Source organism: Balaenoptera borealis, assembly GCF_965194805.1.
Source record: "Balaenoptera borealis genome assembly, chromosome: 13".
NCBI lineage: Eukaryota > Metazoa > Chordata > Mammalia > Artiodactyla > Balaenopteridae > Balaenoptera > Balaenoptera borealis.
In genome coordinates, this window is record NC_138870.1 from 70,646,657 (window position 1) to 70,663,902 (window position 17,246).

The window sequence follows — 17,246 nt, forward strand, 5'->3', positions numbered from 1 at the left end:
CCCCCACATCCCCGCCATTAACCATAGTAGCCAAAAATTTACATATATTTAATGCTTGGTACATATATTTAATGTTTGTTACACTACTAAGTGTTTTATATGTTAACAACCTGATTTAATTTGTCTTTTTGAAATAATGCCTCCCCCACCCCAGCTTTATTATTCTAATCCCAGAGTGGTGTTAATAGCAATGCTGAAAGATGAGAAAATCAATTTATTATTCAATAAATGGAATAGGAAAAATATAATTCTGCATCTGTAGAAGTTTTGACATTTTTCAAACAGCACTGTGGAGGTGGTTGTCCACCCTTTTTTTATTGCCTACCTTTTTTTTTTTATCACTTTTATTTGTATCCTCCATATGTAACGTAATTCATATGAAACAATGAATGAAGAGGGGAATATTTAAGAACATAATTTTTATTTTGCTAAAAATATGACTTAGTTTCCAAATTTTGACTACGTTTGTGTATGACTGTGTGTGTGTTAAGACATATCTTTAGAAATTCCTGAGTTTAATGAAACTATATTGGGCAAAATAGTCATTTTTAATAGTAGACTTTTTTGTTACAGCAATAAAATCAGTTATAGCATAAGCCATTTTAAGTGACTCCTGGTTTCTGTCAAATGTTATTGATTTTTTTTTTGACTTGATGAAAATATTTTAAATTTTGCAGAAGTTTATCCACCCAGAGCCATTTGAGTGCCACAGCCTGCCTCTCATATGTCAAAGCTCTTTATAGCTGTGTATAGTATAACAGGTTTATTGGAGAGTCTGAGCTTTATAGGGTACACACTTGAAAAGGATTTATATTTTCTCTAATCATTGCTCCCAACTGTGTGATGTCAAATCTTCCTTCTCTGCTGGGTAGCAGATTTCTTAATGATGTCTTGGGCAGATTCTAGAACTTCTCTCTACTTTAAGTTATTTAAAAGTCTAGTTTACAACTCTAATCTCATATCCTCTCCCCATCACAATTCAGCCCTGGTTTGGGGCCAAAGGACTTGGAGTAGGGAGGAAGTGTGGTCTGCTCTCTCATTTTCTTACTCTCACCAGGAGTCAAATGGAAGGTGATAGTATGTCTCTTAGGCACCTCCCCACCTTCTATCTTATGCTTTTATGTCTCTAGCTGCTCTAGGAACAGATAATAAAGAGACAAGTCTCTTTATAGGGCTTGCATGAGCAGTACTCTTTCTTTTACTGTCACCTTCCTTAAGGCTGATGGGTCATCAAAGTCCTGGGTGACAGATATCTAACTGTTGGCTTTCTAATGAAGCACATGGATAAGTTCCTTGGAGGTCCCCATTGTAAATTTCCCTTATTTATTATTTATATTTATTTAACACTTAAATAGCTCTTACTCTGTCTTATAACCTGTTATACATGGTTTATAAATATTAAATGATTTAACTATCTGGAGAAACTGAACCTCAGTGAAACTGAGCAACTTGTGCAAGATCACATATTTAGTAATTGGCTGACTTGGGATTTAACCCAGGCAGTCTGGCTCCAAAGCTCTTAACTACTATGTTAAGCTGCCTTCATGTGGTTGTCTCTGACTTGGGACAACAATTTACAGGAAATTGGTAATAACGGTTTGGAGCTAAAAGTTTTCTAGACTAAAGATATAATTACAGCTTTTGGAGTCGCCAATTTATATTTTTTTATTTTTGAATTATGAGATCTCTGAAGGGGGGGACCCAACTGGGGAAAACAGTAATATTTAAAAACATTAAAGACCCCAGGGAAGAAGACTTTAAAGGACCAGGGAGATCTGAAGATTTAGTGTCTACAATACAAGACAATAGCTGGATGTCTATTCCAATGTCACTCTGTAAGTGGCTGTTTCTTATTTATTCAGAGAAGAGGCTAAATCCTTGAATGGGAGGATGATGGAAAAGACATGCCTCAGTTTGCTTAATCCTCAGCAAAACAAACCTTGGAGTTTAAAAACCTACCTCTGTAAAACATTGTTTATGAAAGGTGAGTCAAGGAAGAATTTACCTCAGACTCAAGCAGTTTAATCAATAATATACCTAGGAAATATCTTGGGAATTAATTTTTCTTCTCATCACTTATTCAGTGATATTTTAGTGTTCTTTATGTACTGGCATCTTGAACAAGTAACTATCTGCCTGGCCTGAGTCTGCATTGAACTATGAAGTCACTGAAGCCAAAGATTAGAGTGTTTCAAATGGAAATGAATAGCTGCAAAATGTTCAAATATGTCCAGTGGTTCAAGAATTAGAAAATGGGATTCTGTAATTAGGTCATTCTGGTTTTGCAGGACCAAATTAGGGGCATTCATTTCACAGCTGTACTACATGCCATTGTTAAAATTTGACATTTCAGTATTTGATTCATTTTGAATTTTTTTCTAATGTATGATATGAAATACAGTTCCAAATTTATTTTTGTATTGATGGTTACCCAGTTTTCCCAAAACATTTTATAGAATGAGCTATTTTTTCTTCACTAATTTGAGATCCAACTTTTTCATATATTAAAATATCATGTTCATGTTAGTGTGTGTGTATTTCTGTATGTTTTCATCTATTCCAACAGTCTATTAATGTACTGTCTTGTTTTAATTATGAAAGCTTTATATTATATTTTATATTAGTGGGCTAATGGCCCTCATTGGCTTTCTTTTAAAGAATTTTCCTGGTTATCTATATTTATTATATTTTCCATCTGAGCTTTAAAACAGCCTGCTTAGTTTGTTTTTTTTTTAAATATAATCAATCAATGTGATGCACCATATTAACCAATTGAAGGGTATACACCATATGATAATCCCAATAGATGCAGAAAAATCTTTTGACAAATTTCAACACCCATTTATGATAAAAACTCTCCAGAAAGTAGTAATAGAGGGAACTTACCTCAACATGAAAAAGGCCATATATGACAAACCCAGAGCCAACATTGTCCTCAATGGTGAAAAACTGAAAACATTTCCTCTAAAATCAGGAAAAAGAAGGATGCCCACTCTCACCGTTATTATTCAACACAGTTTTGGAAGTTTTAGCCACAGCAATCAGAGAAGAAAAATAAATAAAAGGAATCCAAATCAGAAAAGAAGTAAAACTGTCACTGTTTGCAGATGACATGATGCTATACATAGAGAATCCTAAATATGCTAGTAGAAAACAACTAGAGCTAATCAATGAATTTGGTAAAGTAGCAGGATACGAAATTAATGCACAGAAATCTCTTGCATTCCTATACACTAATGATGAAAAATCTGAAAGAGAAATTGAGGAAACACTCCCATTTACCATTACAACAAAAAGAATAAAATACCTAGCAATAAACCTACTTAAGGAGACAAAAACCTGTATGCAGAAAACTATAAGACACTGATGAAAGACATTAAAGATGATACAAACAGATGGAGAGATATACCATGTTCTTGGATTGGAAGAATCAACATTGCGAAAATGACTCTACTACCCAAAGCAATCTACAGATTCAATGCAATCCCCATCAAACTACCAATGGCATTTTTCACAGAACAAGAACAAAAAATTTCACAATTTGTATGGAAACACAAAAGACCCCGAATAGCCAAAGCAATCTTGAGAGGGAAAAACGGAGCTGGAGGAATCAGGCTCCCTGACTTCAGACTATACTACAAAGCTACAGTAATCAAGACAGTATGGTACTGGCACAGAAAGAGAAATATAGATCAATGGAACAGGATAGAAAGCCCAGAGAGAAACCCACGCACATATGGTCACGTTATCATTGATAAAGGAGGCAAAAATGTACAATGGAGAAAAGACAGCCTCTTCAAAAAATGGTACTGGGAAAACTGGATAGCTACATGTAAAAGAAAGAAATTAGAACACTCCCTAACACCATACACAAAAATAAACTCCAAATGGATTAAAGACCTAAATGTAAGGCCAGACACTATGAAACTCTTAGAGGAAAACATAGGAAGAACACTCTTTGACATACATCACAGCAAGATCCTTTTTGACCCACCTCCTAGAGAAATGGAAATAAAAACAAAAATAAACAAATGGGACCTAATGAAACTTAGAAGCTTTTGCACAGCAAAGGGACCATAAACAAGAAGAAAAGACAGCCCTCAGAATGGGAGAAAGTATTTGCAAGTGAAGCAACTGACAAAGGATTAATCTCCAAAATATACACGCAGCTCATGAAGCTCAATATCAAAAAAACAAACAACCCAATCCAAAAGTGGGCAGAACATCTAAATAGACATTTTTCCAAAGAAGATATACAGATTGCCAACAAACACATGAAAGGATGTTCAACATCACTAATCATTAGAGAAATGCAAATCAAAACTACAATGAGATATCACCTCACACCCGTCAGAATGGCCATCATCAAAAAATCTACAAACAATAAATGCTGGAGGGGGTGTGGAGAAAAGGGAACCCTCTTGCCCTGTTGGAGGAAGTGTAAATTGATACAGCCACTATGGAGAACAGTATGGTGGTTCCTTAAAAAACTAAAAATAGAACTACCATATGACCCAGCAATCCCACTACTGGGCATATACCCTGAGAAAACCATAACTGAAAAAGAGTCATGTACCACAATGTTCATTGCAGCACCATTTACAATAGCCAGGACTTGGAAGCAACCTAGGTGTCCATCAACAGATGAATGAATAAAGAAGATGTAGCACATATATAAAATGAAATATTCCTCAGCCATAAAAAGAAACGAAATTGAGTTATTTGTAGTGGGGTGGATGGACCTAGAGTCTGTCATACAGAGTGAAGTAAGTCAGAAAGAGAAAAACAAATACTGTATGGTAACACATATATTTGGAATCTAAAAAAGAAAAATGTTTCTGACGAACCTAGGGGCAGAACAGGAATAAAGATGCAGATGTAGAGAATGGACTTGAGGGCACGGTGGGGGGAAGGGTAAGCTGGGACGATGTAAGAGAGTAGCATTGACATATATACACTACCAAATGTAAAATAGAAAGCTAGTGGGAAGCAGCTGCATAGCACAGGGAAATTAGCTCGGTGCTTTGTGATCACCTAGAGGCGTGGGGTAGGGAGGGTGGGAGGAAGATGCAGGAGGGAGGGGATATGGGGATATATGTATACATATAGCTGATTCACTTTGTTATACAGCAGGAACTAACACAACATTGTAAAGCAATTATACTCCAATAAAGATGTTAAAAAAAAAACCTAAAAAAAAAAAAGATTTCGGTTGTTTTTGTCATCAGTTTCAAATTTTATAATGGTGAATAACAATACATACTTTGTGAAATGAAATGAGATATTTAGAAACATGTAGTCATTTATTTTGTTATTGTCGTATGAAAAAGTTCAGTTGTGAAATGTATTTATGACTAATTCTTCCTTTTTTACTCTTTACCAGTATATTTTCTCATTAAGGTATAGAATTAATATGAATATTCAAGACACTTTATTTGTGGTTCTTTAAGAGTTATATTACACTTGCAGGTGGAAATGCTTTCGAAATTATTTATATCAAACATTATCTCTGTGCTACTTTCTCATGCCTTGCTATGTTGTAAATGCCATATGGATCTCCTGCCATTGCTATAAAGCATTTTTTTAAATTAGAGTATAGTTGCTTTACAGTGTTGTGTTAGTTTCTGCTGTACAGAAAGGGAATCAGCCGCATGTATACATATATCCCCTCTTCCTTCGATTTCCTTCCCATTTGGGTCACCACAGAGCATTGAGTAGAGTTCCCTGTGCTATACAGTCTGTTCTCATTAGTTATCTATTTTATACACAGTAGTGTATATATGTCAGTCCCAATCTCCCAATCCATCCCACTCCCTATTTCCCCCTTTGGTATCCATATGTTTGTTCTCTACATCTGTGTCTCTATTTCTGCATTGCAAATAAGTTCATCTATACCATTTTTCCAGATTCCACATATATGCGCTAATGTATGGTATTTGTTTTTCTCTTTCTGATTTACTTCACTCTGTATGACAGTCTCTATGTCCATCCACCTCTCTATAAATGACCCAATTTCATTCCTTTTAATGGCTGAATAATATTCCATTGTATATGTGTGCCACATCTTCTTTATTTATTCCTCTGTTGATGGGACTTTAGGTTGCTTCCATGTCCTGGCTATTGTAAATAGAGCTGCAGTGAATGTTGTTGCATGTAATTTTTTGAATTATGGTTTTCTTTGGGAATATGCTCAGGAGTAGGATTGTTGAGGAAATTGTTGGAAAATGGAAATGTAGTTCCATTTTCAGTTTTTTAAGGAACCTCCATACTGTTTCCATAGTGGCCATATCACTTTACATTCCCACCAACAGTGCAAGAACATTCCCTTTTCTCCACACCCTCGCCAGCATTTATTGTTTGTAGATTTTTTGATGATGACCATTCTGACCGGTGTGAGGTGATACCTCATTGTAGTTTTGATTTGCATTTCTCTAATGATCAGTGATGTTGAGCATCTTTTCATGTGCTTTTTGCCCATCTGTATGTCCTCTTCGGAGAAATGTCTGTTTAGGTCTTCTGCCCATTTTTGGATTGGGTTGTTTGTTTTTTTTGTTATTGAGCTTCATGAGCTGTTTGAGATTAATCCCTTGTCAGTTCCTTCGTTTGCAAATATTTTCTCCCATTTTGAGGGTTGTCTTTTGGTCTTGTTTATGGTTTCCTTTGCTGTGCAAAAGCTTTTAAGTTTCATTAGGTCCCATTTGTTTATTTTTGTTTTTATTTTCATTACTCTAGGCAGTGGGTCAAAAAAGATCTTCCTGCGATTTATGTCAAAGAGTGTTCTGCCTATGTTTTCCTCCAAGAGCTTTATATTGTCTGGCCTTACATTTAGGTCTTTAATCCATTTTGAGTTTATTTTTGTGTATGGTGTTAGGGAGTGTTCTAATTTCATTCTTTCACATGTAGCTGTTCAGTTTTCCCAGCACCTAAATTATTTTGAATGGTATTTTAAAATAATGCCAAATATAAGTGATACAACTGGAAAGAACTTAATATTGTGGGAATTTAGTACTTTGCAGTAGGAATGTGATAATATTTAATCATTCACTCTTTTGTTTTAAGCAATTTTAATTGAGATCACCACTCAGATATCATTTCATCCACAATATTAATTACTCACCCTTGAATTTTTATATCTTATCAGTAAACACAAATACCATTTATGTGGTGCAGTGCTATTCAGTTTTCACAGCTAGGTTTTTAATATTTTTATGTCAGTACAGTGGTGTATCTCATAGAGATGTTTCAACAACTATCTAGACAAAATATAAGGCTGATAAATATCCATTATCTTCAATCATTTGCAATGAAATTGAACAGCTGAACCAAGGGCTTGGGTTAAGAGAGGCAAGTGAGTATATTGTACAGCATCATTTTTTATTTCTTTTCAGTTTGATTTTTCTCTGTGATGTGTAATGAAATAGATTAATGGGCCCAATTCCATTACTGATTAAATGGATTTGATTTGGACCTTTAACAGGAAATTCACAATAGCAGTCAGTTTCAGATCAGAAGCTTTAAAATAAAAATGAAGGACGTTTTCAGGGAGAAAGTGAACTACTAGGCAGTAATATAGAGGGAGACTTGTTTAAATTCAAATGGACCATTTGATTAATGCAAGGATCATGCTGCTATATGTTGCTGATAAGCTGGCATATATAAAGTAGGTACTGTTAAATTATGAAAACGCCTCATTTTTAAACCAACTTTTTTTTATTCTTCAAATATATTTTAAATATTTACTATGTGTCAAACATCACCAGCTGTCGTTATGGGTTGAATTGTATCTCCCCATAAAGATATGTTGAAGTCCAAATCCATGGTTTCTATGGAATGTGGACTTATTTAAAATAGGGTCTTTGCAGATATAATCAAATTAAGATAAGGTCATTAGGGTGGGCCCTAATTCAGATGACTGGTGTCCTTAAGAGGGAAATTTGGACAAAGACACACACAAAAAGGAGGATAGCCATGTGAAGACAGAAACAGACAAGGAGAAAGCCATGTGACAACAGAGACAGAGATTGAAGTAATGCAGTTGGAAGCCCAGAAACACTATGGATTAACGGCCACCACCAGAAACTAGGAGGCAAGGAAGGATTTCACCCTTACAGGTGTCAGAGGAAGCATGGCCTTGTTGACACCTTGATTTTGGCCTTCTTTGTCTCCAGAACTATTGAGAGAACAAATTTCTGTTTTTTAAGCCATGTAGTTTATGATACTTTGTTACAGCAGCCCTAGGAAACTAACATATAATTATGTATTTTAATATTAGAATACATACTGTATATTTTAATAGGCTCTGGAGAAAGCTAAATGGTCTGATCAATTTATGAAGTAAACTGATATAATATCTCATTCAGATACAATACAATGGCTAGTGATAAATACAGGACTCAGACACAATTACTACATTTCGGGAACTTAAAATATTACTAAAGAAATATATAAGAAAAAAACATAACAAGAGTATTCCAATATAAGTGAGAAGTTTTCTACTTCATAACAGTGGTACAGATATGACACCATAATAATTTCTAGTGAAGAAGAGACCATCTTGACTCTTTCTATTGACTAGAGATGCTTCATGGAAGAGGCAGCATTTGACTTGAGCTTAGAATAGCTTGGATTTGAATATACAAACCTGGAGGGAAGAACTTGAGGGAACCCTGTGAACAACTACAGAGGCAAAAAGCACATGTGAGTGGGCCGTTAAATACCCACGCTTTCGAGTCTAGTCTAAATTACTTTGACAGTGGCAAGTGCACTGGGCAGAGTTTTGATATTGAAACCAAGTTTTTCCATTCCTTTCTCATGGGCTCAGCCTCTGAGGCAGCAGGAAGTGTTTCTATAAACTGTATCTTCAGGGCAGAGATGATAAGAATAAAACAAAAGGGAAAAAAAACAGGAGTCAAATCCTTCATCTCTCAATGTCTGAAAACCTATGGTGGAGACAATATTTTGAAAAGACTGGATTTTAATTGCAAGAAATTTGTGCTTGAGGTAGAAATGTGTATTTTTCTTTCACTGCCAGAAGCTTCCATTTAAGTATGAAGAGCCAGTGCCTGATGGAATTTGAGCCAAGAATTGATATCTTAGGGTAGGAAAGGGAGGTTTAGACTGATTAGCTTATGGCAAGAGAGATCACAAAGGAATGTGACTAGACCTTAGAAACAATGGTTCTCTGGGAAATGCCCATCCCCTGAGTTTTGGACCAAGCCCCAGAGAGTGGAGGAGATGATGTAAACCCCCAGAAAAGACTAATTACTTGGCTTCCCACAGTATAATAAAGAAATCAGCAAGTTTTATGGGAAAACCCACTATCCAAATGGCACCCAGGATTAGTGTAGCAGTGATTGAAGGAGATTATTAGTCACATCAGTATGAGTTCAACTATAGAAAGTCATGAACTCCCAGAGCAGTGTGGGACGATAACCAATGTTCCTGAGCAACCAATCCCCACCAAAGGTTCAGAATTGTTGGGAGGATCAAGGTAGCAGAATAAGACTTATGTTTGGGACAAAGAGGATGTGCATTATATGGTTCTGACAATTAAAACAGTGTTATGGAGACATGAACTGGATCAGTGAAGGTAATAGAGTAGTGAGGGCCAGATGAATGTAAACTACGTTTCCGTGTAGACCAGAGAAGCCAGAAACTGGCATGAGGACCAGATGCCTCGATTCTAGTGCTGGGATGATATATAGCTCCACCCTAGGATTTTGATGACTCAGTGAGAAATTAAGGCGAACCACATCTCTGTATGTTTGTGTGTGCTTGGTGATGGTGGTGGTGTGTGTGGGTGGTAGAATTCCGAGACTCATTTTTATTTTTTTTTTAAATGAATTTTTAAAAAAATTAATTTATTTATTTATGGCTGTGTTGGGTCTTCGTTTCTGTGCGAGGGCCTTCTCTAGTTGTGGCAAGCGGGGGCCACTCCTCATCGCAGTGCACGGGTCTCTCACCATCGCGGCCTCTCTTGTTGCGGAGCACAGGCTCCAGACGCGCAGGCTCAGTAATTGTGGCTCACCGGCCTAGTCACTCCGCGGCATGTGGTATTCTCCCAGACCAGGGCTCGAACCCACGTCCCCTGCATTGGCAAGCAGACTCTCAACCACTGCGCCACCAGGGAAGCCCGAGACTCATTCTTAAAACGGAGATAATTTAATTACCATGAACTGGTAGAGTTAAACATTTTTGACATCCATGGAATTGGGATCTCAATAACAGTAACTGCAGTTATAAACAAAGTTGTATTTTACATATCTGATTTTGTGAACTTTTGACTGTATTCGCTATCTACTGTGAAAGAAGTTGACACAGAAAGTGCAATAAATGAAAATATACCCAAGGTCCCTTAAATATATTCCAGTACCCAAATTTAAAGAACACATTGTTTCTGAAATGGAATCTGGTTCTGCCTGTAAAAATGAGCAGGTAATCAATCCATTTTGGTTGCTATGGTCTTGATACTACTGATGTCAAAATCTACCTAATTCAGGAAAACAACCAAAAGGTTTTGATGATTCTGTCAAAATCATAAGGTGATTTTGAGTAAGAAACAATGATCATGCTTAATATTAATAATTATGATTATAGCTCAAACAAAATCCATTAGTATTAATTGAAAGAATGGCTGAAATATCACACTCCATAAACCATGTTTCCTTTGAGTTCTTATCATTTTTTGACTATAGACAGTTATATGTGTCCCTGGCATATTTAGACCATATTTTCCAAATTCAACAGATGCTTGAGAAATTTCAAAATATTAAAATAAGATACTGTAGCATTTTCTTGGGAGAAAAATACAAGATAGAATTGTGTAGTTAATGTTTTTATTACTAATAAAATCGTTTTAGAGATTGATATTGTGAAAAATGGAGTCAGGATAAATTTTCTCACATTATACCTATTATGATAAAATATGGGTAATTTTATATTTTAGAGCAGAATTATTTATATTTTTGATATCCATACTTCTACTTTAAACAGCTTCTGTTTCTGGTTAGTAAAGAACACATATTTTAAAGTGACTTGTGTGATTATTTATTTTTTCCTATTCAGGAATATAAAACATTTGGTGATAATTATGGAATATAATTTGAAAACAAGTACCCATAAAAGCCTAGGTCTAGCTTGCTCAGCTCAACATAGCTGAAACGTTGATTTGAATGCTTTTTTTAAAACTTTTTTGATCTAAATTTTCAATCTTAATATTTACTTTGCTCAAGTTCTGCGTTTAATGGATAAATATGTGGAATACCTTTTTTCATATTTATGTAGTCTTAGATCATATCTATTAGAATAATTCTCAATTTTTCAAACTCCTGCAAAGTTATTTTTTAAAACATGCATTTTGCTACTTAAGATGAATATTAAAATCTAAACTTGCCTTTCAGTATTAATGCTTAAATCAGTATGTTTCAAACTTGGAGAAAAGTAATTTAATATACTTTATGTCTAGAAATGTATGCATACTCAAAACTCTCTATTCCCTGTCTTTAAAAATTATCTTATCTTTATTCCCAGGGATGGAGTTCTGCTAGGCTTCTTGCTGGATAAGTGACCACAGCAGGCACAGTTCCAAGGAGCAAGGTAAATCAGATTTGGGAATTTTGGTCATTACAAGGGAGAGTAATGTTTAATGTCAGATATGAAAGTTGAGTATAGAGCAACCAATAGTACATGAAGCAAGTGATAAAATATCAAATTGACTAGAAGTTTCAAGAACTCAAGGGAAGAATATGGAAAACACCAGGACTTGGCCATGAGCAAGGTAAAGAGGTCAAAACTCTTCTCAGTGGATTATGATTTTGAAGCAAGGGTCCATGTCAACCAGGTCATAGGTAGGTTTAAAATAGAAAAGTTATTTGGAGAAAAAGAATCTTCAAAAGGTTATGTACGGCCTTAGATTCTATACTGATAAGTGACCATTAAAAAAATGTTTGTGTTGCTATTTTGGCTTTGTGGATCATGATTCTGTTTTCTTAAATTAAAAACTTTGGAACTGCATTTTTCCTTTGCAAAATTTTCTAGTATATGACAAAAGACAGTTATAAAATAGGAACTGAGAAGTATTTACTATGCTTCACACAGGTAAGTTAGCTCATGGTCACTTATCAGTTTGTGTTGTTTGGTGAGAGCAAAATCTTCTAAGATGGTCACTCATAAATTATTCTTGTAATTTGTAAAACAAATAATTCTGATTCCTGAGAATTGACCTTACTGTGAAGAATGACAGATTGTTGAAATTGATTCACTAGAAATTAGAGAATATGCTCTGAACTGCTGGGCTCAGTTCAGATTATATAAAATAAATTAGGAAACCAAACCATTTTTTATTCCATTTATTCTTATATAAGAAAGTACACTGATATTTTTAGTGACCACAATGTATACCACATTTTGGTCCATTCATAATATGCTTAATTAACACCTGAATATTTCATGTGAACACACAAGAAAATTTAATAATAATAATACAATATATAATACATATTAACAAACTATATATATATAATAATAGAATATCTTTTAAAAATGGAAACTAGATTTTTTATTGAAAATATATCTAATTTATATGAATAATGATGCTTTAAGAATGATTATTTATTCTGTTAATAACAGTAAATTTACAATTAAGACATATTCAAATTCCTATAAAGCATAATTTATCTCTCTTCAAGGAATGTTTATTTCTGGTATTTACAATAGTTATTTCTTCCGCAAACAGTAAATAATGGGATGTAAGCATACAGCCATGTTAGAAAGGCACTTTTCCTTAATTTATTAATACAAAGGAAGAGATTTTTCTCAGTGTCCATATTAGTCCTTGTTTCATATAGGTGCTTTCAGATCTCAGATGAAATGTACTGAAATTTATTCTTTATTACATCTACTTATTTCATTATTCAGTATTACTTGAGCAGCAATAGACATTAGAGCAACTGTGACATATTGGTATTATAAAAGCAAACAATAGAAGGCCTTTGATCCAAGGAGCTCATCATATAGTAGGCTATCAAGACCTCTGTGTTAACAGCTAACAGCTGTCATGCTACCTCCATATTAACATCTAACAGTTGAGTGTTAAATGCTTTACATGTATTTATTCCTTATTACAATCCAAAAAGGTGACCTTTTCAATATGTCCCTAATTTTACAGATGAGAAAAGTGGGTCACAGAGAGAGTAAAATAATTAGCTTACAGGCACACAACTAATATCAGAGCCAATATTTGAACCCAGGTAATCTACCCAATGTCTGTGCTTTAACCCATATACAAGAGAGGAAAATGCACAGGATGCTATTGGAGCATAGAGAAAATCCATACCAATCAGATTCAAGAAAATCTTTACAGTGGAGATTCAGTTTAGTTTTGAAGAAGGAATAGGAAGAAGAGCTCTCTGAACAGTGGGAACTACCTGTGTGATAATGTGAGGAATACAGTCTATTTGTTTGAGAATGGCAAGAAGTTCTGTGGGGTTGATTGGAAGTGTTCACATGGGCAAATGGCAGGAAACAGAGCTAGGATTTTAGGGCAAGCATCACGACATGATGGACCCTGGATGATAATCTGATAAATTTGAACTTTATTCTGGAAGCTAGGGGCAACTATTGAAGGGCTTTGAGCCAGGCAGCAATATGATCATGCTTGCCTTTTAGAAAGTTCATCCTGGCAACAGTCTGGAAGAGAATTGAAGAGAGGCTAGTTAGGAGAAAAGTGAAGTAAACCAGGCAAAAGTTGATGAAAACCCAAACGTAAGTATTGATAGGGGAAGGAAAAGGAGACAAGGGTAAAAGATGTCTAATTTTAGTATTTAAAATGACTATCATTTTAATAAGCACTTTACAGTAATCTCTCTAATTTGTAAGAAGTTCTATGAGAGAGATTGTATTAGTTATGTTTTATGATGAGGTAATAAGGGCTTAGAGAGGTTAAGTAGCTTACTCAGGGTTTACAGCTAGTCATTGATAGATTTGGGATTCAAATCCATGGCTAACATTCCTTCTAGTCTAAGATGCTGCTTGCCATGAAAGTCTTTAAGGACAAAACTTTGCAGATTTCAAAGCAAACTGAGAGTAGAATAGTAAATTAGAAATATGAATCTTGATTAACACTCATGTTTCTAACATGGGTATGAGTTTTGATGTCATTTCACCAAAATGTAGAGCAAGAAAATCCTAATACAGTGTTCTCAAACGAGGTGTGTATGATTGCTGCATTCATTTATTATCTTACTCCTCAAACTGATCTGGCATCAGGCACCTCGTCTCTACCAAAACAGTTACTGAGAAGACCAGTAATCACATTCCTGTCTCTAAATCCAAAGAATATTTTTAATACCCTTCTTAGTCTGCTTTCAATAACATTCAGCTCTATCTTCTACTTTCTTGCATTGTGAAATTCTCATCTTTTGAATTTCTTGCAACAGTACCCTTTGATTTTCTTCCTACCTCACTGTATTTGTTGTAAGGCTCATCACTATAGGCCATTAAATATTGAAGTTCCTTAAGCTTAATGGTAGAATCTCTCCTGTTTTCACCTCTTATGTTTTCATTCAACTTTATGACTTCAATTATTATTAGCTATACAGAGAGAACAGATGCACTTACCCAGGCCCCTTCTCTGATATCCCTTTTTGGCAATCTCGAAATCACCTCAGATATAGGATATGAAAAATAATAAACTCATAATATTCTCCCTCAGTTCTATTCCTTTCTCAGCTTTCCTGATCTCCATGAATGGCACTGCAATCCTTTTATTTTTACAAGCAAATAACAGCTGTCATCTTGGACACAGCATTCTTCCTCACCTTCCAAATCTAAAGCATCACTAAGTCCTGTCAATCACATTTCCTAAATATATCTCAGATTTTTTTTTTTTTTTCATGTGCATGGCCAACACAACATTCCCTTCTGTACTTATTGCAATCTTGGGATTCTCAATAGCCCACAAACTGATTTCCCCAAACTTCTCTAAACTTTCCTTTAATCCATTCTCCATACTGTATTGCAGAGTGATCTGTCCAAATATGTTTCTGATCGTGTTCCCCCCTCTGCTTGCTACCCTTTAATGATACATACTGCTTTCAGGATAAAGGGTAGAATTCTTACCATGGCCATCAGTACCCTGTGTCATGCGACCTCTACCTCCTGCTCTAGCTTCATCTTGTACCAGTCTTCCTCTACTTCCTCTCAGCCCAACTGTCTTTCTTCCCATCCTTCATACTCACTATTCGCATATATTGCTCCTTTTGGTTTGAACACTCCTTTTTCCACTCTTAACTAGATATTTTCTACTCATCCTACAACTTTGAGTTTACATATCACTTCCTCTAAGAACTTTTCTCTGACCTCTTTATGTCAAATCCCTCTATGAAGGGCCTTAGAACCTGAAGAGAAGGTCAAAAGAAGTTCTTTATCTGTTATCATTTTCATTGTGCAATTTGACACATTTAATATAAAATGCCAGTGGATTAGGTTTACAGAACACAGATTTACAGATTAAGTTTTCTTGAACACATTATCTTTTAAAGCTAAAAAATATGTTCTTTTTCTGCCTGCTTTTTTTTGGTTGGAATTCTGTGTCAAATTTACCAACACAAAGGTGTGGGGTGTTGTGTATATGACAATGTGTACATATCATTTTCTGAGTTAAATCAGTGGCAAAAAAAATATCAGAAGGCAGAGGTAGTAGAGGTGAGAAGGAAGATACTTGGAGAAGGATATATTTATGTACAAGGGACTTGGAAAAGATCAACTAGGGCAACCAGGGAGGAAAAAGACACAAAGAGAAATGACGTTGAAGTAATGAAAAGGACAATAACTCCAACCCCAGCCAACATGAAATAAAATATTTTAAGCTTATTGTATTGGATATACAGTTTATTCCAAATATATTTAATCTTGATTTGGTGGAGAGAGGCCTTTCTAGGCAGTGGTTCTTTGATGCCCTACCCTGTGACTTTGAATTGCCTAGCCAGCTTCACAGGAATGGCCTAAACTTGCTCTCATTCTCTTTTTATTAATTTAAATTTCCCCTATGGTTTTTATAAGCAAAAATGTTTTTCTTTGTCCTGCCAAAAATTTTAGAAACAATAAACACCACTAGACATCTCCCTCAAAACTCAGACAGAAACAAAATAAACTCCTTTTGGCTGAGAACTTTTTTTTTTCCATTTAGGATGAGAGTTTTTTTAAAGGAGTGTTAAGAGAGGATAAAATACAAGTATGTGATGTTTCCTGCCCCACACAGAAAGAGATCAAAATATCACAGATAAACGTTTCATTCACACTTCAACTCAGTTTTTATAATTCATATTATCTAAATTGCATGGATAATTTTCTGAGAAAACTTTGTTCACTTCCCAATTAAAATAATTTTAATTATTAATACAGCCTAAACTCAGATGATAACAATGGACTCTTGGTCACTCACAGATAAGCGCATTTGAACTGGAATCGAATTCTAGTACCTTGAACTTTGCAAGGCTCTCTGACTGGTAACCCAACTGAGTTTTCTTCCAATTATGGAAAATCTAACTCTTGGATTAAGAGGGAGCTAGCAAGGCATATGAGACACCAAGGTGAAGCATAATGCTGGATATATGTTTATGTTTTGAAATCAAAATTCTGTACTTATAGAAATAGTCATATTATGGAGTAAAATGAAAGAGTATATACAGTTTTAAGACCAAAGATTGACTTGAAAAAAGTTTGATACTTGTGGTGGGCCCTGGGTTTACCTTCTCACAATCCTTTGCTGTCCCAATGTCTTGATAGAAAATTTTAAGTAGCCACAAGTAGGCAATCTCCAAAGTTTCTTTAAAATTTAGTATATGGATTGTTTAAATATTTTAAATAGAATAATACAAAGGCAAGCGTAAATATGGCTGTGGTAACTCACAAATATTTTCTTAATTCCTGACTCCTTCCTGACACATCCAACTGAATACCATCTCTTCCTCTGGAAAATACACAGATTCACATTGTGACTAAAAGGGATATGGCATAGTGAAAGAATGTGGGTTGAGCTCCGATATCTCTGGCTCCAAATCTTCATACCATTACTCAACATCTTGGATAGTTAATTCTAGCCCTGTTTCTTTGTCCATTAAATGGAGATAGAAATCCTATATTTCACATTGCAAGAACAGAGACTAAATGTGTACATTGTAAAGCAAATGGCTGTTGCTACACATAAGGTGGCCATCATCATAAATACACGTTATCCCTTTTTTAAG

The 17,246-nt window shown here is 35.1% G+C and overlaps 1 protein-coding gene and 1 long non-coding RNA gene across 5 annotated transcripts in view; one reads left to right on the top strand and one right to left on the bottom strand.

Moving 5' to 3' along the window:
• TMTC2 (transmembrane O-mannosyltransferase targeting cadherins 2) overlaps positions 1-17,246 on the top strand; it is an 889,086-nt gene that overhangs the window by 819,814 nt on the left and 52,026 nt on the right. For 3 of the 4 annotated variants that reach the window (XM_082350739.1, XM_082350740.1, XM_082350742.1), the window contains one exon: positions 11,530-11,595. In XM_082350739.1, the coding sequence (XP_082206865.1) occupies positions 11,530-11,562 (33 nt within the window). In that variant the 3' untranslated portion in view covers positions 11,563-11,595. Of the gene's footprint in view, positions 1-11,529; positions 11,596-17,246 lie in introns of those variants that run through there. The other variant, XR_014233387.1, reaches the window with a different exon arrangement.
• The window catches only part of LOC309609383, a 742,735-nt gene that overhangs the window by 380,596 nt on the left and 344,893 nt on the right, over positions 1-17,246 (bottom strand). The window lies entirely within an intron of this gene.